The following is a 22339-nucleotide window of genomic DNA, read 5'->3' as shown; positions in this document are numbered from 1 at the left end:
CAAAATTATCCATTTATATCACAAGGTACACATTTCTTCGCTTGCCAATTCCCATGTTATGTAAAGAAAGGAAGGGAGAAAAACAACTTCAAGAAAGCACTCAAGCACTGTTTCAAAGCTTCTCATAGCTAAAAGAGAAATGGTACTTCTCACAGCTCTATCAACTAAGAATTAATCTCTGGCCAGGGCCACCATACAGCCACACGGTCATCTTCAGCTGTCATTGATGCTGGCCAGTTACAGCATAAGCTGACTGCTTACAAAGGCAGTAAATAATCATGTCTCCACAAAAGGTAACTGAACACTTCATAAATATCAGTGTCCAGTGCATAGAATGGATTGATTTTCTCTACGAGACATTTAGCACCCGAATACTACAGAAATTCAAACAGGTGACTCTAGTCTCGTTGGACCTACAGAGATATGATCACATTATCGCTGCGAGAGCAACTCTACTTTCCTTAAAAACATATGCATCAGCCTCCGTGCAAGTTGAGGTCAAAACCATAGTCTTGAAGCACCATTGCAAACTTTTATATAATTTTATTGTTTAGTATTTATACCAACATAAAAAACAACAACAAAAAAAAAACCACCCTGGTATACAACACAAGTACAAAATTATCCATTTATATCACAAGGTACACATATCTTCGCTTGCCAATTCCCATGTTATGTAAAGAAAGGAAGAAAAAAAAACAACTTCAAGAAAGCACTCAAGCACTGTTTCAAAGCTTCTCATAGCTAAAAGAGAAATGGTACTTCTCACAGCTCTATCAACTAAGAATTAATCTCTGGCCAGGGCCACCATACAGCCACACTGTCATCTTCAGCCGTCATTGATGCTGGCCAGTTACAGCATAAGCTGACTGCTTACAAAGGCAGTAAATAATCATTTTAAAGGTAAGACAACTTAGGCTACATATACACTAAGTATCAGAAAATAAACTGGATGCATGTCTCCACAAAAGGTAACTGAACACTTCATAAATATCAGTGTCCAGTGCATAGAATGGATTGATTTTCTCTACGAGACATTTAGCACCCGAATACTACAGAAATTCAAACAGGTGACTCTAGTCTCGTTGGACCTACAGAGACATGATCACATTATCGCTGCGAGAGCAACTCATGCTTTCCTTAAAAACATATGCATCAGCCTCCGTGCAAGTTGAGGTCAAAACCATAGTCTTGAAGCACCTTTGCAAACTTTTATGTAATTTTATTGTTTAGTATTTATACCAACGTAAAGAACAACAAATAAAAACACCCTGGTATACAACACAAGTACAAAATTATCCATTTATATCACAAGGTACACATTTCTTCGCTTGCCAATTCCCATGTTATGTAAAGAAAGGAAGAGAAAAAAACAACTTCAAGAAAGCACTCAAGCACTGTTTCAAAGCTTCTCATAGCTAAAAGAGAAATGGTACTTCTCACAGCTCTATCAACTAAGAATTAATCTCTGGCCAGGGCCACCATACAGCCACACGGTCATCTTCAGCCGTCATTGATGCTGGCCAGTTACAGCATAAGCTGACTGCTTACAAAGGCAGTAAATAATCATTTTTAAAGGTAAGACAACTTAGGCTACATATACACTAAGTATCAGAAAATAAACTGGAATGCATGTCTCCACAAAAGGTAACTGAACACTTCATAAATATCAGTGTCCAGTGCATAGAATGGATTGATTTTCTCTACGAGACATTTAGCACCCGAATACTACAGAAATTCAAACAGGTGACTCTAGTCTCGTTGGACCTACAGAGACATGATCACATTATCGCTGCGAGAGCAACTCATGCTTTCCTTAAAAACATATGCATCAGCCTCTATGCAAGTTGAGGTCAAAACCATAGTCTTGAAGCACCTTTGCAAACTTTTATATAATTTTATTGTTTAGTATTTATACCAACATAAAAAACAACAACAACAAAAAAAACACCCTGGTATACAACACAAGTACAAAATTATCCATTTATATCACAAGGTACACATTTCTTCGCTTGCCAATTCCCATGTTATGTAAAGAAAGGAAGAAAAAAAAACAACTTCAAGAAAGCACTCAAGCACTGTTTCAAAGCTTCTCATAGCTAAAAGAGAAATGGTACTTCTCACAGCTCTATCAATTAAGAATTAATCTCTGGCCAGGGCCACCATACAGCCACACGGTCATCTTCAGCCGTCATTGATGCTGGCCAGTTACAGCATAAGCTGACTGCTTACAAAGGCAGTAAATAATCATTTTTAAAGGTAAGACAACTTAGGCTACATATACACTAAGTATCAGAAAATAAACTGGAATGCATGTCTCCACAAAAGGTAACTGAACACTTCATAAATATCAGTGTCCAGTGCATAGAATGGATTGATTTTCTCTACGAGACATTTAGCACCCGAATACTACAGAAATTCAAACAGGTGACTCTAGTCTCGTTGGACCTACAGAGATATGATCACATTATCGCTGCGAGAGCAACTCTACTTTCCTTAAAAACATATGCATCAGCCTCCGTGCAAGTTGAGGTCAAAACCATAGTCTTGAAGCACCTTTGCAAACTTCTAGGGGGAAAACTTGATTCTTCAAATAAATATATTAAGCACTAGAGCCTGAGACAAGTTTTACTCTGGGGGGCAGAGGTCGAGGTGAGGGGTGTACAAGCCCATTAGTAACAGAAGTAGGGAGTATGACATGAATCTGAACTTTTAAAACTCTTAGAAAATGTTTAAAATACAGTTGCTTTAATCTTACTATAATCATATGGTGGTGTATATATAATTTTATTTTTTAGTATTCATACCAATGTAATAAAAACAAAAACAACAAAAAAACACCCTGGTATACAACACAAGTACAAAATTATCCATTTATATCACAAGGTACACGTCTTCGCTTGCCAATTCCCAAGTAAAGAAAGAAAAAAAACTTGTCTTGAAGCACCTTTGCAAACTTTTATATAATTTTATTGTTTAGTATTTATACCAACATAAAAAACAACAACAAAAAAACATCCGGGTATACAACACAAGTACAAAATTATCCATTTATATCACAAGGTACACATTTCTTCGCTTGCCAATTCCCATGTTATGTAAAGAAAGGAAGAAAAAAAAACTTCAAGAAAGCACTCAAGCACTGTTTCAAAGCTTCTCATAGCTAAAAGAGAAATGGTACTTCTCACAGCTCTATCAATTAAGAATTAATCTCTGGCCAGGGCCACCATACAGCCACACTGTCATCTTCAGCTGTCATTGATGCTGGCCAGTTACAGCATAAGCTGTTTACAAAGGCAACCTTTAGCTACCGCACTCCAACATTTAGCAACACAAAAAGAAACAAAACAAAATATAACATTAATTTGGAGCAGAACGTAAGAACACTGCTCCTGATCTTGAAGCTAACAGAAATTTATGAACAAAAAAACCACGTCAGCAGATCTCTCTGTTGCTAGGACAATAACAACAGCAAAGATTAGTGTTTCATACCTAAAAAAAACAACCAAACCCATCAAAATATACAAGCTACTAGCTGTTGAAGCAAATGCCTTATACATAGAGCAAAAGGCACACCCAAGATTGGAAGCCAAGACACACACTGGTACAATATGGATGACAAGTACTTTACTGTTGCACCACCACCTCTTTGACAAATTGAAGAACACAAAGCTCTAGGTTGTGCCTTAATAAAATACATGTGCGTAAACTTATCCTTCCACATAAAAATCTGAAAGCTGTTTAATAAAATCCATGTGTTCTTACCTTCAGCTTGCAGATCATCAAGTTCATTACTGTAATCATGTTTTTCATGCTTTTCCTGCTCTGCAATGGTGTCTTCATTGTCCTCAGCATCAGTTTCATTGCCTGCAAATTCTTCATCACTACCATTTTCTTTTCCTTTTTCCTGCAAAGAAAAATTAATATTCTTTAGTCAATAATCTTTTAAAAAAAAAACAACAAAGAAAAACAGCTGATTTTTTAAAATCAAATAAAACTTAAGCTTTTTTTTTTTTTAAAGAAAAAGGAAGGGGACGGAAGGCAGAAGACTCATTTTATTGTATTAGTCTTTTCTAACAACATACCTCTTCCACTTCTTCTTCAGTGTCATCCACAGAACTTCCTTGTTCATCATCAGCTTCGCTTTCATTACTTGGTAATGGGGCTGGGGCATCCAGCACCTCCTGAGGTAATGTTTTAAAAAGTTCCTCCAGTGGCAGTTCTCCAGCCTTTAGCAGGTCCTCCAGCTCCTGCTGTCGCTCTTCCTGTTTAACATTGTAGCTTATTATAACCAGTTACAATAATTGTATATTTCTATCCTTAATGTCAAATCTTGCAAGTCCAGGTTAAGTACATTTCTTGTCAATCCTTATAACAGGATAACCTGCAGCAGCATATTACTGTAGAATCCACCTGTGAAAATGTTACCAAAATAAATTGTCACCTGGAAAATAGCACTGCAATTTACCGAGAAAGAACATCTATTCTGTATTTTGCAGTGTTTCATGGGCAGCTGTCTGTGATATATCCATTCAAAAGTATGCATTTAGCACCTGTAATCAATCCATGAGACTTCAGGCATGGAAAGGAAGTGCTGTTATTTTAGTGTGCTCAAATCCCTTTGTTTCAACATTAGTCTCTACCAACATGAATCAGGGCATCCTAAATTTGGCAACCATTTTTTGTAATTGAAAGTAATATAGTGCAACGAATGGTGTCTTTTTGCATTCAATTTTGTCTTTAAACGTGAACATCTTATAAAGAACAGAAACATATTTATGACAAAACACATCCCAGCAGTACCTTACCTCATTTAATTCAGATTCATTCTCTTCTTTTTCAATGGTTTCCTCATCATCACTTGTGTTTGTGTGAGGCTCAAAATCTTCTGAAATCACAGCAAATTTACAAATGATTAGGTTTGTAAGGCAAGTCTGTGGAAAGAATGCTGATTTCGACATACAACAAATTGGGCTTAATGTGATTGTTGTGTGCATAACCTAAGCTCAAACAAGAACCCTTTCAGTATCAGCTTAAAAAAAAAAAATCGGTAATGGTAGATGTGAAAAGTAAATTTATTTAGCATTAAAGCACATTTCAACAAAAATTTAATGTTATATCTAATTTGACCAGGTTACTCCAAAACAACAATCTTATTAAAATGCTCATCATCTTAAAGGCAGATATCCCACAAAAGGGAGAGAATTGTAAACACTAAACTGTTACCTCTTTTAAAAAGCACAAATCCATATCACCAACAGAAGCCTACATTTTCCTAACACACAAGCAGCAAGCAAGCAGTGCATTCCATAAAATGTAAGAATCTATGTCTCAGAAATTAACTATGGAGCAACATTACCCCAAAGGTGCTAGGTGATGAGAGAAAAATAGCAGGCATATTTCCCACTTAAGGTAACTAAGCATCTCGCATGCATAAGTGTCCAGGGCATAGAATGGGTAGCTTTACTCTACAAGATCTCTAGCATCTGAATTGGTATCAAACAGATGATTATGGTCTCGATATCTTTCAGACCAACATAACCATTTCAAGTGAAATTGTGTCATTTCCTGCATCATGTCTTCATGCTTCTTGTAGACATCTCTTTTTAAGGGGAATAAAGGGCTTTAAAAAAAAAAAAAAAAAAGGATCCTACAAAAATTATATTCACTTAATTTGAAATCTGACCATACATGTTGATGATAATTTTTAATAGATCTAAATCAGTATATTTTCAGGGGAAAAAAATCACTTGCATTAGAAGTTATTTTATAGCATTATGAGTGATTACTACTCAAGAACTCATGAAACCAGTAAGGTAATAAAAGCCAACTGACCAGCGTCACTTGAGTGACAAGGTGAAGATGGCAAAGATCCACTAGCAGAACCACCTTGAAGACCTTGTGTCAGCCAGGAAGAGTACTTTTCTGTTTGATCAACAATGAAGTTTAAATGCAGATCTAGAGCTTTTTTCTTCTTTTCCTCAAGCCGTGTCTGCTGCTTGTACTGCACCACCTGTCACAAAAGCAAACAATTTTTCAAAGTAAAATTCTATTCTAAATATAAACTTTTCTCAGCTGCAATTAAATATCAGTTGAATGTAGTGACGGCCACATAGTTTCTTTATTACTTCTATCCTAAATCAGGTTATGACTCAAAATCCAATCCTGCAAAAGTGTCCTCCTTAAAACATTACAAACTACTACTCTAAAGCAGACATAGTGGTTATGAAGAATAATAATTGCTATCTGAGCAGAATTGTAAGATTCAATCTATGCAAAAGATAATATCAGTAATTTACGTGACCAATTACAAAATCAATTTGACAAATATTAATGATTAAGGTGTACAACAGAACTGCACAAAAGCATAGTTGAATAGATGAAATTCCTCTCAAGACAATCATAAAACACAATCATGTTTAGAACACAAAGTACTCTTACCTTCTCAATATTTGTCCAAAACTCACGAACCATCTTTGCCATGTGTGAGGCAATTTTTTTTAACTTAACAGCTTCCTCCTTTTCAGCACGTAATTCTTTCTGCTCCTGGTCCTTGAAGTAGTTGGCTACCATGCGAGCCAACTGGAAAATGAAAAATCTTCACTGTCATGTAGCCCTCGTTCATGCAACTAGCAATATCACCAATCTTATTAATTCCATAGGTTGTTTTTTACATACAGAAAAAGGTTAAAAAAAACCATAAAGACCAAGATAAATCTTACACAAGGACATGCTTACATAACGAAGGTTACAGCCAATGCAAGAGAAAGGACCATGTGTAGTCATAAACTATCTGCCTCGCCTCTCTATGACCATAAATTCACAGGACTACCTTAACTTTTTTTAATCACTAACGTACATTACTAAGCTAAATCATTCATTTTTAAGCATCTTCTCAGTTCTTTTAACAGTTCGAGTTTATTACTCTAAATCCAAACATCAGAAAAGCTATAAACTGTCTTCCCCAAAACGTACCATTTCTCTCAAAAAGACATGATGGTTATGAGGAAAATTTGCTATCTGGACAGAGTTTAAGACTTAATCCACACCGGAGAAAATCTCGGTAACTATCCAGGCAGAAGCACAGAAAGAATTCCTCCTTTTGATCTGACAAAAAGATGGCAGGTCAACTTTGTATATGGAAGGCTGACTTCACAGAGCCTGTATATTTATGTCTATGCCTGTTGTGTGCAAGCAATAGTGTTTAAACAAATGCATTTTCTTTCCAACAAGGACAGTTGTACTAAAAAACTTCCTGTGTTTGTATTCTTTATTCAAACACTAACCCTGCATTTTCATCATCAGTCACAGCAACTTTCAGTAACCCGACAGTATAAAGTTGTCCTTTGCCACCTTCTACCCCAACATTTTTGTCTGGTATTTGGCAAACACCCACAATTAAACATTTCGATTGGTAGTTTTTGAATATTTATACCTATTAACCTATGATAAAGACAACCATCTGTGATACACATTTTATTAGAATATATATATTAGAATTTAGATATTACTATTTTCTTGCCATTTTTGCTTGCTGAGCAGAAATCCATGTCCAATTGAAAACCAGCAACCATCACAAACATGGTGCTATACAGGGCTTCTGCTTACGCAAAAAATTGCGTACAGTACGCATTAAAAGTTCGGAGAACCCCTTCAATTTTCGTCAATGGGGTCCCCTTCAAATTTGGGCGAAGAACAGGGACCCCTTAAAAATCTGAAGAAGGGGTCCCTGGGACCCCAAAGATTTTAGCCTTTGCAGAAGCCCTGCTATATCAATAGCGGGGAAAAGTTTTTAGTGCAGGCCAGTCTAAAAATTCTAAGCTATGCGGGGGGCTGGTAAAATAACAAAACCAATGTCAGATGACTCTTATTTATTCATTTACCTACACATAGCACATTTTTTTTTATGGTACCCTGCTTGCAAAAAGTTTGTGTTCACGTATAAAATAAAAAACTGAACATTATTATTTGCTGCCAGAACAACAACAAAAACTTTTACAGATTTTAATAAACAATTCTGACCATGTGGCATTGTTTACATGCTTAACATAGATTGACTCGTAGCACATTATTCACAAGCAGAAGCAATATTTTGCAAAAGTTTTATTTACTTCAAACTTTCACATATTTTATTTATCTATCATGCCAATTAGTATGAAAAATTCAGAGAGACAAACTATTTAGGTCTCCACAAGACAGCTATAAAATCTCAAGAAATAAATTAATTACTTTTCTCGCTGCAGCCTTTTTCCACTTGCGTTCTTGAACAAAATCTGCCGCCAGCCATGTCATTTCCTCTAGTAAGTAGTCCCAGTGTGCCTTTTGCCGAGGAGGTTCTTGAACTCGCGGTAATCGTCTCGATGACCACAACCCTTCTTTACGCAGCTCTGCAACTCTCTGCATTACTTGGGCCTCCTGTACATATGAGTACATCATTTAGTACTCATTACATTTTTTCTTACAATCATTTTACAACTGTTTGTAAACCAAATTTTCATAAAGAAGAAATGACCAAAAGGTGTAGATCACAAGTACAGGAAATGTATCACTACCAATCCTGATCCTCTCTCACTAGTACTATGATGAGAGGATGTAAGGCTGGAATTGTTCTAGCCACTGTGTAATTGAGAACACATCAGACATATCCTCAGAATGAGTCAGTGGCAAAAGGGAGAATATCACATCACATACTCTTGACAATGCACACCATCACTTTTCTCTCAAGTAGCCTTACCTGTTTAGCCCGCTCAACAATGACCTCCTGTGAGCTACCTGAAATCTGGTCATAAACTAAAGATAGTGGCTGTGGCCGCACACCAGGCTGCGGGCCTGGAGATGGTGGTGGAGACTGTTGCTGCTTTGAAGGCGATAGCGGACTGTGTGAAAAGAAATAAAACCTGCTCTAGGCTGGAGGAACAATTCAAGATCTTTTCTTCAAATGGAAAACCAAATCACCAGGCTCACTACAGCTGATTTGCATAGCAAAATATAATCTCAGTAGAAGTTAACCAGTTTGAACAGTTGTATCATGACACATACAAGTACTGTCCCATTGCATAAATATTACAATTCCTTTATCTTTGATGTCATTTCAAATACTCACCCCTTCAACAAACTTCCAGCTTTGGTGTCACATGTGCGGAACAGCTGCAATTGTAACTGTGATGTGCTGGCTGGACTTGTGGACAACAAACTGGATGTGATGGCTTGGGGAAGTGTTGTTGATGTTGATGAACTGGCTCCAGACCCTCCTCCAGCAATGGCTGCCTGTGCTGTGGGTGCATTAACTGCAGCCAATCAAAATCCAGGTTTTAAGGATGCTTCTTTCTTAAATACATAATACCTTCAGACTGTTCAAGACCTAAACCTGAGTAATGTCCAGAGTGTGAACTTGGACTGTGTAATCACTTTTTCTGTCAAAAATGAAATTTCCACTAATCAACACGTGCTCATCAGAACAGATAGACAGTGATGCATTCTTCTTACTAATGGGTTTGTAATAATGCCCCACTATCATACATGCAAGTGTCTTTCTCCACCCCACTACTTCACTTCCAAAATTTCAAATGGCAACACATAACACTTATTACTTCTCCTTAAAGCGAACTAAGAAAACCTATGTATTACATAAAAAAATCTGATTCCAAATTGTCCTAAACCACTAGTATTGCATGCAAAGAATGTTTTCCTTTTGCAAGAATCTTTGGAGCATCACATAGCATCAACACAACAAAAAGCATGGCAATCAGGGTTGGGGTGGAGGCCAAGAACCACAATAGGTACAAACTGTGTTTCAAGTTTGGTGAAGAGGTTGTGAACATTGCGGCTCTTTGATTTTCATAGTGTTGGATCCTATTTTGTAAACAGTTGGATTGAAATGTTTTGAAATGTTTGGCTCCCCCAAAACTGTTTGAGTACAAGCTGGACAACATGAAATGGTACTCTATAAAAAAGCACAAAGTCACATAACAATGTCTTGCGCAAATAAAGTACTTTTTAGTCCAGCATGCAAGGGCCTAAGGGTAAGGAGTAAAAGGTTCAAGGGGAGGCTGCAGATAACACTAAGATCTGAAAAAGACGTAACATTGCAGCAAGCAGAAAGTATGCAAGAAAACCATGAAAGCTAGTTGCTACATTTATATTCAGGAAACAAATAGCACAAGAAAATGGCTGAAGGCACATTGGCAGTGACAATACCAGGGTTAAGGGTGCAGATATCGGACCGACACACCAGTCTGTTTCTACTTTTCTTGGGAAGCCTATAAATCAGAAACATCATGATACTCAAGGCAGTTTTCATGTCCTCTGACTCAATGAAGCATAAAATCAAAAAGCATGCTGCCGACAAATTTTGTTTCACAAGATCACACAATATAGAACCTTTTCATATTCTTGGAAACCTAAAAGCATTAGTCTCCCCACTAACTGAAGCCATAAGACATTTTCTCCCTTACTGCCAGATCCTGCCATACAACTGTGGTGCAACATGAAATAAAAGGCAGTAAATTACTTATGTTTCTATAAAAAGAAAGTCTCAGAAAAACCAAAAAATTTGTATTTAAAGAAAACCTTATACCTTTAAAAATAGGGAGTAAGGACTAAAGAGTATCAAACACCACATTCACAATATAAAAGTCTACACAAATTCAAACACAGTGTCAAATTTCTTGTCACAAAAATATTTCCTACCTCTCTTTGCCATGGTAATGCAAGGGTTTGTAACAGAGGGAGAGAGAACCTTGCAATGCAAACTAGATTAAAATGCAAGACTATTTCTTGGCCACCTGTGTCACTGGCCATGATACAGCACCGATCAGCTAAACCAAGCAAACAAGGGTCAGCTGCACTCCAGTCTCACCTACACAGCCCCAACCACCTCTGATAGCTGTTGGAAACAATCATCTATACCTGCTCCATTTGCATTGCAATTGAACGACAGTAAAAATTCTCACTCTGGTTGCTAGTTGTCCATGAAACAAAGTTTCTGGAAAACAAACTGACAGCTTTAGCACCTGCCCCAGAAAACTAATTTGATAAATTCTGCTTTCTGAAATGTTTGATATTGCTCAATACGGAAGTGAGTGATGAGTCATCATCTAGTGAAGTATCTCTAATTTACTAAATAAAAGAAAATGTACTAAGCACTAAACGGCAACATATGCAACATATGAAATCAAATTCTTATAAATGAGATCGGATATCTTTTTAAATTGAGATTTGCTTGTCTTCCCCGCATGACAGTGGTAAAGTTCCGTGATAGTTCATATACTAGTTTGGCTGGATCACTTGTACCATACCAAGTGCACAGTTTTTTAACATAAAGCAGGGCTTCTGCTAAGGCTAAATTCTTTGGGGTCCCAGGGACCCCTTCTTCAGATTTTTAAGGGGCCCCTGTTCTTCGCCCAAATTTGAAGGGGACCCCATTGACGAAAATTGAAGGGGTCCTCCGAACTTTTAATGTGTACTGTACGCAATTTTTTGCATAAGCGGAAGCCCTGATAAAGAACATTTCAATTCCTTAAATGAAAGACATTATTGAAACTAAAGTTTAAGAAAGTGCAGAAATATAACCCAAGAGGTTTTTTAGTATTAAAAATAGGATTTACAAAATCTCTGCTATGGGTGGTTTTCACGTGACGTCATCAGTTTTTGAGAGCTGCTTCAGCGGCCATTTTTCCTCCCCTCTTAAAGCAGTGGTTACTGAAGCTTGCTGGCAACTGATCGGTTATCATGGTCGTCTGCGGTATAAAAGGATGCGGAAACAAGCCCTGCAGTAAACGAAATGTTCCTCTAGATGTATCTTTTCATAAGATACCCAAAATTATTTTGAACCAAGGCGACGAAACAAGAATTCTTACAGAAGAACGACGTCGTCTGTGGAAGGCAGCCGTTTACCGAAAGGATATTACAACAGAAGAGAAGTGGAACAAAATACTTATCTGTTCGAAACACTTTGTTGGCGGTAAGAAACCAGACGCTTTCCAAATTGCTAAAGTATTTAACGTTGTTCTGCATGTTGTACACATTGTGATAAATATTTTCTTCATTGTAGGTTGGTGACAGTTCACGTGATTTGAGTGAACATCAAAACAAGACTTGAATTATGCATGACCACGACTAATAAACTATAGCTATAGAGAGAGAGGATAAAAAATGTTATTTCTACTCCATTATTTGTCTTTTTAGACGTGTATTTGGTTTATTTTGTTTCAGTGCTGATTCTTATTATTTTTTGGTAGTTAATATCACAAAGATGTAATTCATGGGTTGTTTTATTCTTGTGTCTAGGAAAGCCAGCATATGTGAATTTCCGGAACAGCCCTTCGTGGCTTCCCACTCTACACTTGGGACATGAGCGATCAAGTACTTGCTCAGAAGCTGAGACTTCAAAAAACAGGTATTTGAGGCTTGTGTCTCGCAAAAGAAGTAATGCATCTGTCCCTACTCTACATACTGCAAGCAAGAAGCGAAAATCAATCAGCAGTGAGACAAGCCAGGAAGAAAAATTATGTGAAAGTGATTTTGGTTGCTCAAGTGCTTGCGAAGAAAGTTTACATGTGACATAGAAGATTCCTGTTCAAATGATAAGAACACTCAAACAGATTTTGGTTGCTCAAGTGCTTGCAAAGAAAGTTTACATGGTGGCATAGAAGATTCATGTTCAAATGATCAGAACACTCAAACAGATTTGACTGGACTAAATATGGATGCAATCATGCAGGACTCTGAGACCAGACTTCTTGATTCAGTTAAAAACAGACAACATTGTTCTATTTATGAAAGACAGGTGTATGTTGAAGATGAAGCTAAAGTTCCATTCTACACAGGACTTCCTTCATTGGCAGTAATGGACCTTATTTTCAGAACGGTAGAGCCATACATGTCTAATCAAACACAGTCACTGTCCAAAGAGCAAGAGTTTTTGCTGTGTTTAATTAAGATCAGACTGAACTACCAATTCCAGGATATAGGGTATCAGCTGAAAGTATCCGTGTCAACTGTGCAAAGGAGTTTTCATAGAACTCTTGATGTACTTGTAGCACGGTTGTCTTTTTTGTTGCACTGGCCTTCAAGAGAAGCTCTGAAACTGTCTATGCCTATGTGCTTTAGAGAAAACTTTAAAGATAAAGTTGCTGTTATTGTTGACTGTTTTGAACTTGAAGCACAGAAACCATCGGGCCAAACCAATCAGATCCAAGTTTATTCCAACTATAAAAAATATCATTCTGCCAAATATCTGATTGGGATCACGCCACAAGGTTCAATCAGCTACATTTCAGATGCATTTGGTGGCAGGGCTTCAGACAAACACATCATTGAAAATACTTCTTTGTTGTCCAACTTGTTACAGGAGATATAATTATGGCCGACAGAGGTTTCAACATTGAAGATGAAGTTCTTTTTTATCAAGCTAAATTAATAATTCCAGATTTTACCCATGGGAAAAAGCAACTTCACCCACTACAAGTTGAAAATTCGAGAAAAATAGCCTCTGTACGAATTCATGTTGAGAGAGTTATAAGCTTTGTTCGCAGAAAGTTTGGAATTTTGCAGTCTAAAGTGCCTATTGACCTGATGGCAACAAAGCCTGGTGATGATAATCCAGTCATAGACAAAATAGTTCGGCTTTGTTGCTGCATTGTAAATTTACATAAATCCATAGTGCCTATTGAGTAGCTATAGTGCAATTTTTAGTTTGAAATCAGCATTTATTTTCAGAATGCATGCTTGCAATCTGTATATGTTTACATTACCAGAGAAGTTATTCTCAGATATAAAATGCACAATTACCTTACTGTACTTCTTGTTCTTTCGCACTTTATTTATAATAGCATGATGATATCCAACTGATCAGATAAGTTACTTGGTAAGTTGATGTGAAACAGTGTGAAGAATATAGAATTTGTTCCTTGCCGAGATGTCATGCTTTGTATGTTGTTGATCAAAATATTTGCTGTTGACAGAATATTGTTAATATGTTTTGCTTATTAGCAGGATACTCAAACATGTATAATTGAATCAAATGTTATTGTCATTTGATTGCAAATGCCATTTGTTTGCTCAGAAGCTAATTCAGAGCAATATTGATGCCAGAGCTTCTTTGTGGATTTCAGATTACCTAACCAATAGTTCTTCTTAGTAATCCATATCAGTGATGTTATTTAGATTGGGATTTTGATATGTTCCTTCTCTTAGCCTGTAATGATTTTTTATGTAAAGTTATGTTCTGTCAGCAGACACAAAAGTTTTCTGGAAAGGATTAATAAATATGTATTTGAATGTGCAAAAGTTTATAAAACAATAAAGACAATTATTTACAACACCTTGATATTGTCTCTACGTCCAACATATATAATTTTATGTGTCACTATGTACTGTTAGTATTTAATATTATACATATACATTTATTGCAACATTTGTCTCTTCAATTATCATGTTGTATGAAGTCTGTAGAAAATATAAACTTCATCATTTCCTGCAGTGGTGACAGAGCCATGTTTTTTTTGGGTACACGCTTCAGTTTAATACATTCAAGGTGAAACCACTGCTTGTATGGACAGTTTCACTAATGCAGTGAATCATGGGTCGTCCGTCATCAGCTCCCCACACACACAGAACTTCTTTTGTGCAGATGATGTTGGCAAGTTAAATGTTGCCAAAGACTTTCTCTTAGTTGAGAAAATAGTGTGCCAGGATCTCGGGCATGACACATTCCTTGTGAAACATTGCAGCCTGCAGAGATTTTTCCTCCCAGAATTCCTGATCAGGAAAATTCTTATTTTGAGGAGCAGTAGGTGCGGTGACCAGACAACAAAGTCACAATAACTTTGTTTGGCGATGTGCATCTGGCACTGTACATGGAAATAGTACGCATGTTTTCTCCTGGAGTCCTACTGGCTGCCGATCATTGTCCAGTTTCAAAAAGTCTAGGTCTTGGTGTGTAGCGTCTTTTGATTTCAGTCTGGCAGGACACTTAATTTCTACACATCCAGCACCACAGCACTCACATGATATCATGGCATCTGGTGAGGCCCAAAACAGGATACTCAGGGTTCATGTGGAGCCCTGACTCAATCATAATAAAAGAACGATGTTCCCTTTCATTTTGCTGAGGTATTCCTGCTTGGCCTTTTCTTCATGCTCAATCCCCCATTTTAGAGCCAAGACAGTGAGTTTTAATAGTGTGCAAGAGTTCGGTGCACTTGGTAAATGTGTTTGACGAAAGGAAGAGCCATTGTTATAGTGACTGTGTTTTCATAGGGTTTTTATTTTATTTTTTTTTTTTATCAATAAACATAGACAGAATCGTATAGGCAAAATCGTTTTGTTTATTTGAGTGAAAGAGCACGCAATTGTCCGACTCCGCTGGTGTGCTCGAGAGACGCTAGCGGTGTCGTGACACACGCCGATATAGAGCCGCTGAAGAAACGCGAAGCGTTAGGGAAGGAAGATGGCGGACAGTGCCTCGTTGCTAACGTGTGTATCACGTGAGTGAAAACGACCCATTGGCATATTTTTTTTCTGAAATTGCTTATGCAAAGCATAAAGTAGGCAGAGATTCTTTTGCAAAACTCAACACAATAGATGCATGTATTTGTGGATTGGTGCTTAAATTAAAGCCTCTGGATGGCTAGGACATTAAAAGATGTTCTTTCAAACAAAATTTCACCGTTGCTTTTTTGCAGATTAGCAGTTCTTGTGTCAAACCTCAAGCAAAGAAATCATCTGAACTGTGCATAATGATACCCTTTACAGCAAACCATTTACGTCACAATCCATGCAACAATACCTACACAACATCAACTGAAGTAAACATTATTCCTGGTTAGCGCCTTCCTGAGGTTGTGGTTTAAGCCACAAGGCAGACATTTTTTGACAAGATTCTGCAGTGCACTCTTCATGCGATTAAGACATTACTTTGCATGCCAGTCACCTGAACGATCTTTCAAAGCCCAGTTTGTTATGCAGCCAACATTCTCCACAATTTCATCAAAATGCAAGCTTGTGAAGAACCAACAACCATAGACACAAAACAAGTTAAGCTAATGCACGCGCATGAGGGATGAAGAGGGGGAAAAACACTCTGCCCTCAAACACAATGGCAACCTAATAAAGAGACAAGCCTGCTGCTGACAGGACCTGCTCTTGAAGCCAAATTAGTTGAACCAAGCCATCAAGAAAATACAAAACTGAAGTAAGAAACTGCAGCTCACCCAAGCCAGGTGTTCAAATGTTAATTTCTACCAAATCAAACAGTAGATAGAACTGGGTGAAGAAACTGAACAAAGTGGAAAAAATAAAATCAGATGCTATCCAACATGGTAGTGAGCACACAGTCAGCCTAAGTTTGAGCTGATGGACGCTGCGATCTGGGGCTATATACATGGAAAAAAAAAAAACAGTGTTTGCTACACACGGCAGCCATCCAAGCAGCACGGAGATTGGAAGCAGGCGGAGAGAAAAAAATGGGGGAGTACCCTTGACGTAGGCTGAGAGCTGTCTGAGGAAAAGTTGAAGGGCTGGCGATTCCGAGGCACAAGAGGGGGCCGGGACGTGGGCCTGGGCCTGGAACGGGGTGTGTGTGGAGGTGTTAGTGCGATGGGAAGCAGGGACAGGGAGGGCGTTACTACCTTGCTGGTACAGAGCGGACACCTTGGGCGGCAGTGTTGTAGATATTGCCACTGGTGTTGCCAGTGGCACGTTGCTTCCAGGATTAGTCAGCACTTTCACCTGTGAAAGTTTGAAGTAAAACATATAAAATTTTAATCAATGGTTTTATGCAAAATTAATTCTAAGACATTCTTGCCAAGAATAAAAGTACTCCTTGCAAGTCAAATATTTCCGTGGAAACAAGGTAACATCCACTGAATGTTGGAATTGTTTGTCATTTCTTACTAGGGACCTGTGAGGGCAGGTACCAACTCCAGCAACATACATCATCTTGAACTTAGTCTGATCAAAATGCTAGTAATCAAGGAATAATTATAGCATCAAAACTAAATTATTTTATTTCAAAACTTTAATTTTTTTAAAAGACATCTAAACAATTTTGTGTTGAAGTAACCAAATCTGCTGTTATCTAAATTTGCCACCCCAAAGCTATTACCTTCTGAAGCCCACATCAGACCTTAAAATGACACGATAGCTTTTTAAAAAAATTATCTAAAATTTTGAAAACTGAGGTCAATATATGACACCAGCCATATAATGTGCTGAATTTAAGCAAAGGAGCTCTGATAGTCATGGCAGGTGGTTACGGTATAGTCCTCTAACCTCTAGGTTGTAATGAGGGGATAAAGCATTGACCTGGGACACTCCCTATCTCTACTCCTTCCTTACCTTACTTGATGCTTTTAAGTACCCACTCCATAGCCCAGTCAACTGGGAGAATCATAATACATCAATAATAGTGAAATTTATGAAGTATATTTTCCCTCATGATGCACTTTACAATTTGAATATATCATATATGTATCAAAACTGCTAGTGTGTATGCCTCTGGGCTCAGACACAATTACTACAACCAATAAACCCAACAAAATGTACAAGTTTCTGGCAAAAAAAAACAAACAAAAAAAAAAACAAAAAAAAAAACACCCAAACAAACAAACAAAGAACAAAAACATACCTCTGAGTTGATCTCTTTCACTTGTAGCACATCTTCATCATCATCACTATCAAGGTTTCCAGACTTCAAAAAACTCACAAGTTGTGGAGTGGGCCGCTTTTTCCACACAAGGTAGTCCATTAGGTTCCCTCCATTTTGAAGAAAAAACATCTCAGTGAGGTTCTCAAAGTAACTGCATTTGATTTCTCGCATGTCTTTCAGTTTGAGATCTATTAACAGCTTTCGCTGGCTGGCTATCTCTGGAGTGGATGCAGGCTTCTCTTCCACTCGCAGTTTTTTCCTCGGTGGAGGAGCTGAAACAGGTCGGACAGACATACACTGGCTTGTTCCAGTGGAATGTGTATCAGACAGCGAGCGAGGTGCCTGCGCTGCAGCCACATTGGTGGATGACGGACCTATAGCTGCAGTCGAGGTTCCTGAGGCTGCAGTGGTGGTAACTGCAGTCAGAGCTGAACGATGCTGTGCATGGGAAAAACCTTGTTGCTGATTAAGGTTCATGGTGAGCAAGCTGTGCTGTAGATTGGAATGTGACAGGGTGGAAGCCACTGAAGGCACACTACCCCGCACTGGGTTCTGACCATGGTGATGGATGGTTCCCCCGGTGGCAGACACACTGCTAGAGGTGGAGACTGCCTGCGAGGAGGCAGAAGAGAGAGGGTAAGAAAGCGGACGAGTCAGGCATGGGCGTTGATCTGTGGATGCAGTAGGAGTGGCAGAATCTGCAGTCAGCAATGCAATTGGTTGTCGAGAAGCCTGCTGTAGCACCTGCTGCAGCTCTTGGGCACTTAATCCCACTACACCTGTAATAATACAAACATTTCCCTACATAAATACAGCCACTTAAAAGCTTTTCTTGTAAAATCATCTTTCAATTGGTCTTAAAAGTCAAACTTTTACCATCCAGCAGGAAAGAATGGGTTCGATCCAGGGTACTTGTCAGGCCAGATGGAAACAATTATTACAGAATGACAATCAGAGTCGACAGCATTGTTTATGCCCCTTACCTCCCTCCTTAGGGTCAAACCATTCTTCACCACCAGGAGCTATTTTGACTTTGGGTCAAACCATTCTTCACCACCAGGAGCTATTTTGACTTTAAGTGCAAAATGCATATAACTGCCATAATAAACTTTGGACAATTTACTTACATTCCAAAAACAATGATTACATGACTGTCACTAAAAGTGCTTTATATGCTAGAAGTTAAACTTATGTTTCCACCATGGATGATCCACCACACAAGAACCTGTATGACTTTCTGATCTTTCACATTAGCATCAGCACCTTTGGTCATTTCACATACACTAAATGTATTCTTTTGTTATAATCTTTGCCACTGCACTTATTTCAAATGTCAAATTCTTCATGCGATACATCATAAAACAACAGGGCACACCTCTACCAAAAACACACCTCACATTGTTTTTCCATTCACGGAAAGAGATAACAGTTTTTACTAGGACTGAAAATGTTACAGCCGAGCAGACAACACAGCCACAGTACAAAGAAAGATACAACTGTTACAACCTTATCCTTACATTGTAAAGATTATCATTTTTGAAAAAGCACTCTCACCATAAGCACTGGTTACATACAGGGTAATCTCTCAAAGCTCAATATGTTGCATATTGCTGAAACCACCGTTCTTTCCCCAAACATCCAAGCATAAGCTTTTAGGCCATTTCCAAGTTTTTAAGTCACCCTTCTTAGCACTGTTGATGGTTATTGGCTGTTCCGAAGTTTTGGGTTACAAATTTGTAACTGTACTATAGTGTTGCTTAAACAATGTCATCAAGTTGCTGGTAAGGCTTAATGTTTTAAGAAACAATCATGTTTGCAATCAGAAAATTCTTACCGGGGGCACTAAGCTGACGTTGTAAAACATTGAAGGTGGGAAGCTGCACTGTGTTGGAAGAAAGAGAAGGAGAAAGTAGGCGTGAAACAGCCTGTGATGATACCACAACAGCTTGTGAGGATGCTTGCCTAGGTGCTGTGGTCTGAGATGAAAGGGTAAATGCAGGACTGGTGACTGCAGGTTGCTGGCCAGCTCCTAGCACTCCTGTCATATAAAAATGAAAACAATGATGCTCTGCAAATTAAAAATAAATAATAATCACATTTATACAACACCTATCTCCACCATCAGCAAACACAAAGCCCTCCACACAAACGAGCACACCTTTTAGAGAAGGCATCAAATGCACCTTCATGAACAAACACACAGACACAATGCGCAGCAGAATATAAAGTTGATTAAGAGAGCACTACAGAAGTTCTCTAGAATGCCATATGGAATGAAAGATAAGTAGCCAGAAGTTGCTCCCAGAAGGCACAATGCATTAGAAAAACTTCTCTAGACAACAAATGTTTCAATCCACACCTCAGTTCCAGTCACAGATCTAATAGGTAGAAATCTTTCTTTTTAATTAATTTCACAATATATTCTCAACTCTTGTGCTGCAAATCTATTTAACACTGGCTGGTGCCATGAAAATAAACCTTTTAATCAAAATAATTGTAACTGACAACACTTTGGAGAGCACATTTTAAATGATGTAAATGCAACCATTTGATTTTTCTTGCAACAATTAGAGCTAAGACTGAAAGAAAGTAAATGAATGAAGCTGTCAGATAGTCATGATTTTAGGTCACGTAAAAAAAAAAAAAAAAATCACACCTCACACATTCCAGAACAGAGAAGAGCGGCGCCACAAACATCACAGATAAGTAAAAACATACTAAAACTCTGACAGAGATCCATTGACAAAACAAAACGACAGCAAGCTAGTCCCCTCCAGCCAGTTAGGTGAAGGGACACCACTCTATAATAATCATCATATTGTCAATTAAGGCAATTGTAGTTACAAATCTACATCAAAATGAGTATGGTTCCAGACAACAGACATTCTGCTTTCTAACAAAATATCAAACTTGTTTCCTTGGTCGCCAAGAAAAATAATTCGCTGAAAATAATCATGAATGGACCGAATAGCTTCCACCTCTACTTATCTACTCATTCTTGCACAGTGGTAATCTTTGTAAAACTGCAGTTAAGTGGAATGTGTGCTGTGTATGGTTATTTGCTTCTTCATAATTAAAAAGATGTATAGTAGTAACCATTCACAAATAGGCAAATCTATGACATACTACTAAACATAAGTACAAGAGGGGTTAACATTTTCTATCTGGGAAACGCTCATTGCAAGATACTACTTCCCCAAATCTGGGTAAATACACCTAATCCACTTATGGCATATGCTTACAAAAATCACTATGCAGAAAAAAAGGTCAAAATCGTAAGGTAATAGTAGAACTAATATTAATTCCCACTGGCTGAGGCCCTCACAAAGTAAATGTATCACATTACTCCAAACATCTGTTCTTAACCTCTTCCTGTGATCACCAATCATCATAGGGGTTTATTCTTAAAAAATAGTATCTTGCATCAATCTTAACTCATTTACCCAAACAGAAAAAACATTGTACAAGGCTATAGCAAATGGAGAGGTGAAAACATTTATTGACATATCTATTTTCATAAGTGACCATAACAGATCTGATTTTCGTTCTGTGCATGGGTGAGATTGTTGGTTTTTAAATCCTGTAATTAGCAGATCTATTGTATTATATTTTTAGCAAAATTTTAGAAAAAAAAAACCCTAAACAGTAGTTTGAAAAAGTAACCCACAGAATGATCTTCAAACTTGTCAAGTTATGTTCAAGGAATGAATAAAAATCTTACCCTTTTGCAAAAGATTTATATTTTCAACATTTAACAATGGGAAAAAAATGATTTAAAAAAAATTCTATTATTATAGCAAATAAGGGAAAAGAAGTGAACTTGCTCCTACACACAACAAAAATCTGCAATAAATCTATTTAGGTATGAAATTTACCATATAGCACTAGGACAGCACTACATATCCACTTCAGAACTTACCAACAGCGGTAGGGGTATGGCCATTTGCAGCAGATGCAGCTAGTCTCCCAGCAACACGCAACTGGCCTACCACAGTTGCTGCCTGTGTAGTAGAGGTGGACACTGATGCAGGCATTGATGCCCCACCTCCCTCCTGCCATTGTCCACCTTCCCCTCGCTGCATTCTGCTCGAGGCCTGTCAATTATAAATTTAAATACATGTATTAAAAGTTTCCTTATGTTAGAATAGTGATGTACACGTTATCTTTAATTATTATCAATAAACCCCCTTTAAGTTTATGCTTTATTTCTATCTTAACCTCCATAGAGATAATAGTAGAGCACGCATTGGGCTGCGAAGCTTAAACTTATCATCCACTTGTATTCTTGGGTACCAAATGGAGACGGTGTACTGTGACTGGTTTACTGATGCTCATGTGGCAAGTTTAATTCTGACCAACAAGTTTTCAAAAAGCTTAACTGCAAACAAAAATATGAAATTGTTTGTTTTTTGCTACACGTGAAAGGTAACAACGCAGTCAATGCCCACAGCAAAAGAGTGTTGACTATTTTATGTCATCACTTTTTCAGAGACCGAAATTTGATATTAGTGTACTGCTCCTCATGATCACAGTTGAAGTTAGTTGATTGCTGTTTATTCGAACCCTTGCTTCGAAGTTAATTACGCCATAAACTAAAGACGTACAAACGATGTTGTGCCCTTGATGTAATACTAGTAACACTTTTTTACATTACACGTGACGATTCGCTTGTGCATTACTTCGTGTTTC

At 37.8% G+C, this 22339-nt stretch overlaps 1 protein-coding gene across 4 annotated transcripts in view; it reads right to left on the bottom strand.

Annotated features, from left to right (window-relative positions):
- The window catches only part of LOC112561147 (helicase domino-like), a 64023-nt gene that overhangs the window by 41242 nt on the left and 442 nt on the right, over positions 1-22339 (bottom strand). For 3 of the 4 annotated variants that reach the window (XM_025233436.1, XM_025233438.1, XM_025233437.1), the window contains exons 2-13: positions 21570-21744; positions 19485-19688; positions 17630-18429; positions 16632-16731; positions 9104-9287; positions 8735-8876; positions 8230-8415; positions 6442-6582; positions 5836-6013; positions 4809-4888; positions 4086-4265; positions 3766-3907 (exon numbers count right to left, since the gene is read on the bottom strand). In XM_025233436.1, coding sequence (XP_025089221.1) covers positions 3766-3907; positions 4086-4265; positions 4809-4888; positions 5836-6013; positions 6442-6582; positions 8230-8415; positions 8735-8876; positions 9104-9287; positions 16632-16731; positions 17630-18429; positions 19485-19688; positions 21570-21732 — 2500 coding nt within the window. In that variant the 5' untranslated portion in view covers positions 21733-21744. The remainder of the gene's footprint in view (positions 1-3765; positions 3908-4085; positions 4266-4808; positions 4889-5835; positions 6014-6441; positions 6583-8229; positions 8416-8734; positions 8877-9103; positions 9288-16631; positions 16732-17629; positions 18430-19484; positions 19689-21569; positions 21745-22339) is intronic. The other variant, XM_025233440.1, reaches the window with a different exon arrangement.

The sequence above is a fragment of the Pomacea canaliculata genome, linkage group LG4 (genome assembly GCF_003073045.1).
Source record: "Pomacea canaliculata isolate SZHN2017 linkage group LG4, ASM307304v1, whole genome shotgun sequence".
Taxonomy (NCBI): domain Eukaryota; kingdom Metazoa; phylum Mollusca; class Gastropoda; order Architaenioglossa; family Ampullariidae; genus Pomacea; species Pomacea canaliculata.
This window is presented reverse-complemented; position numbering and strand designations above follow the sequence as displayed.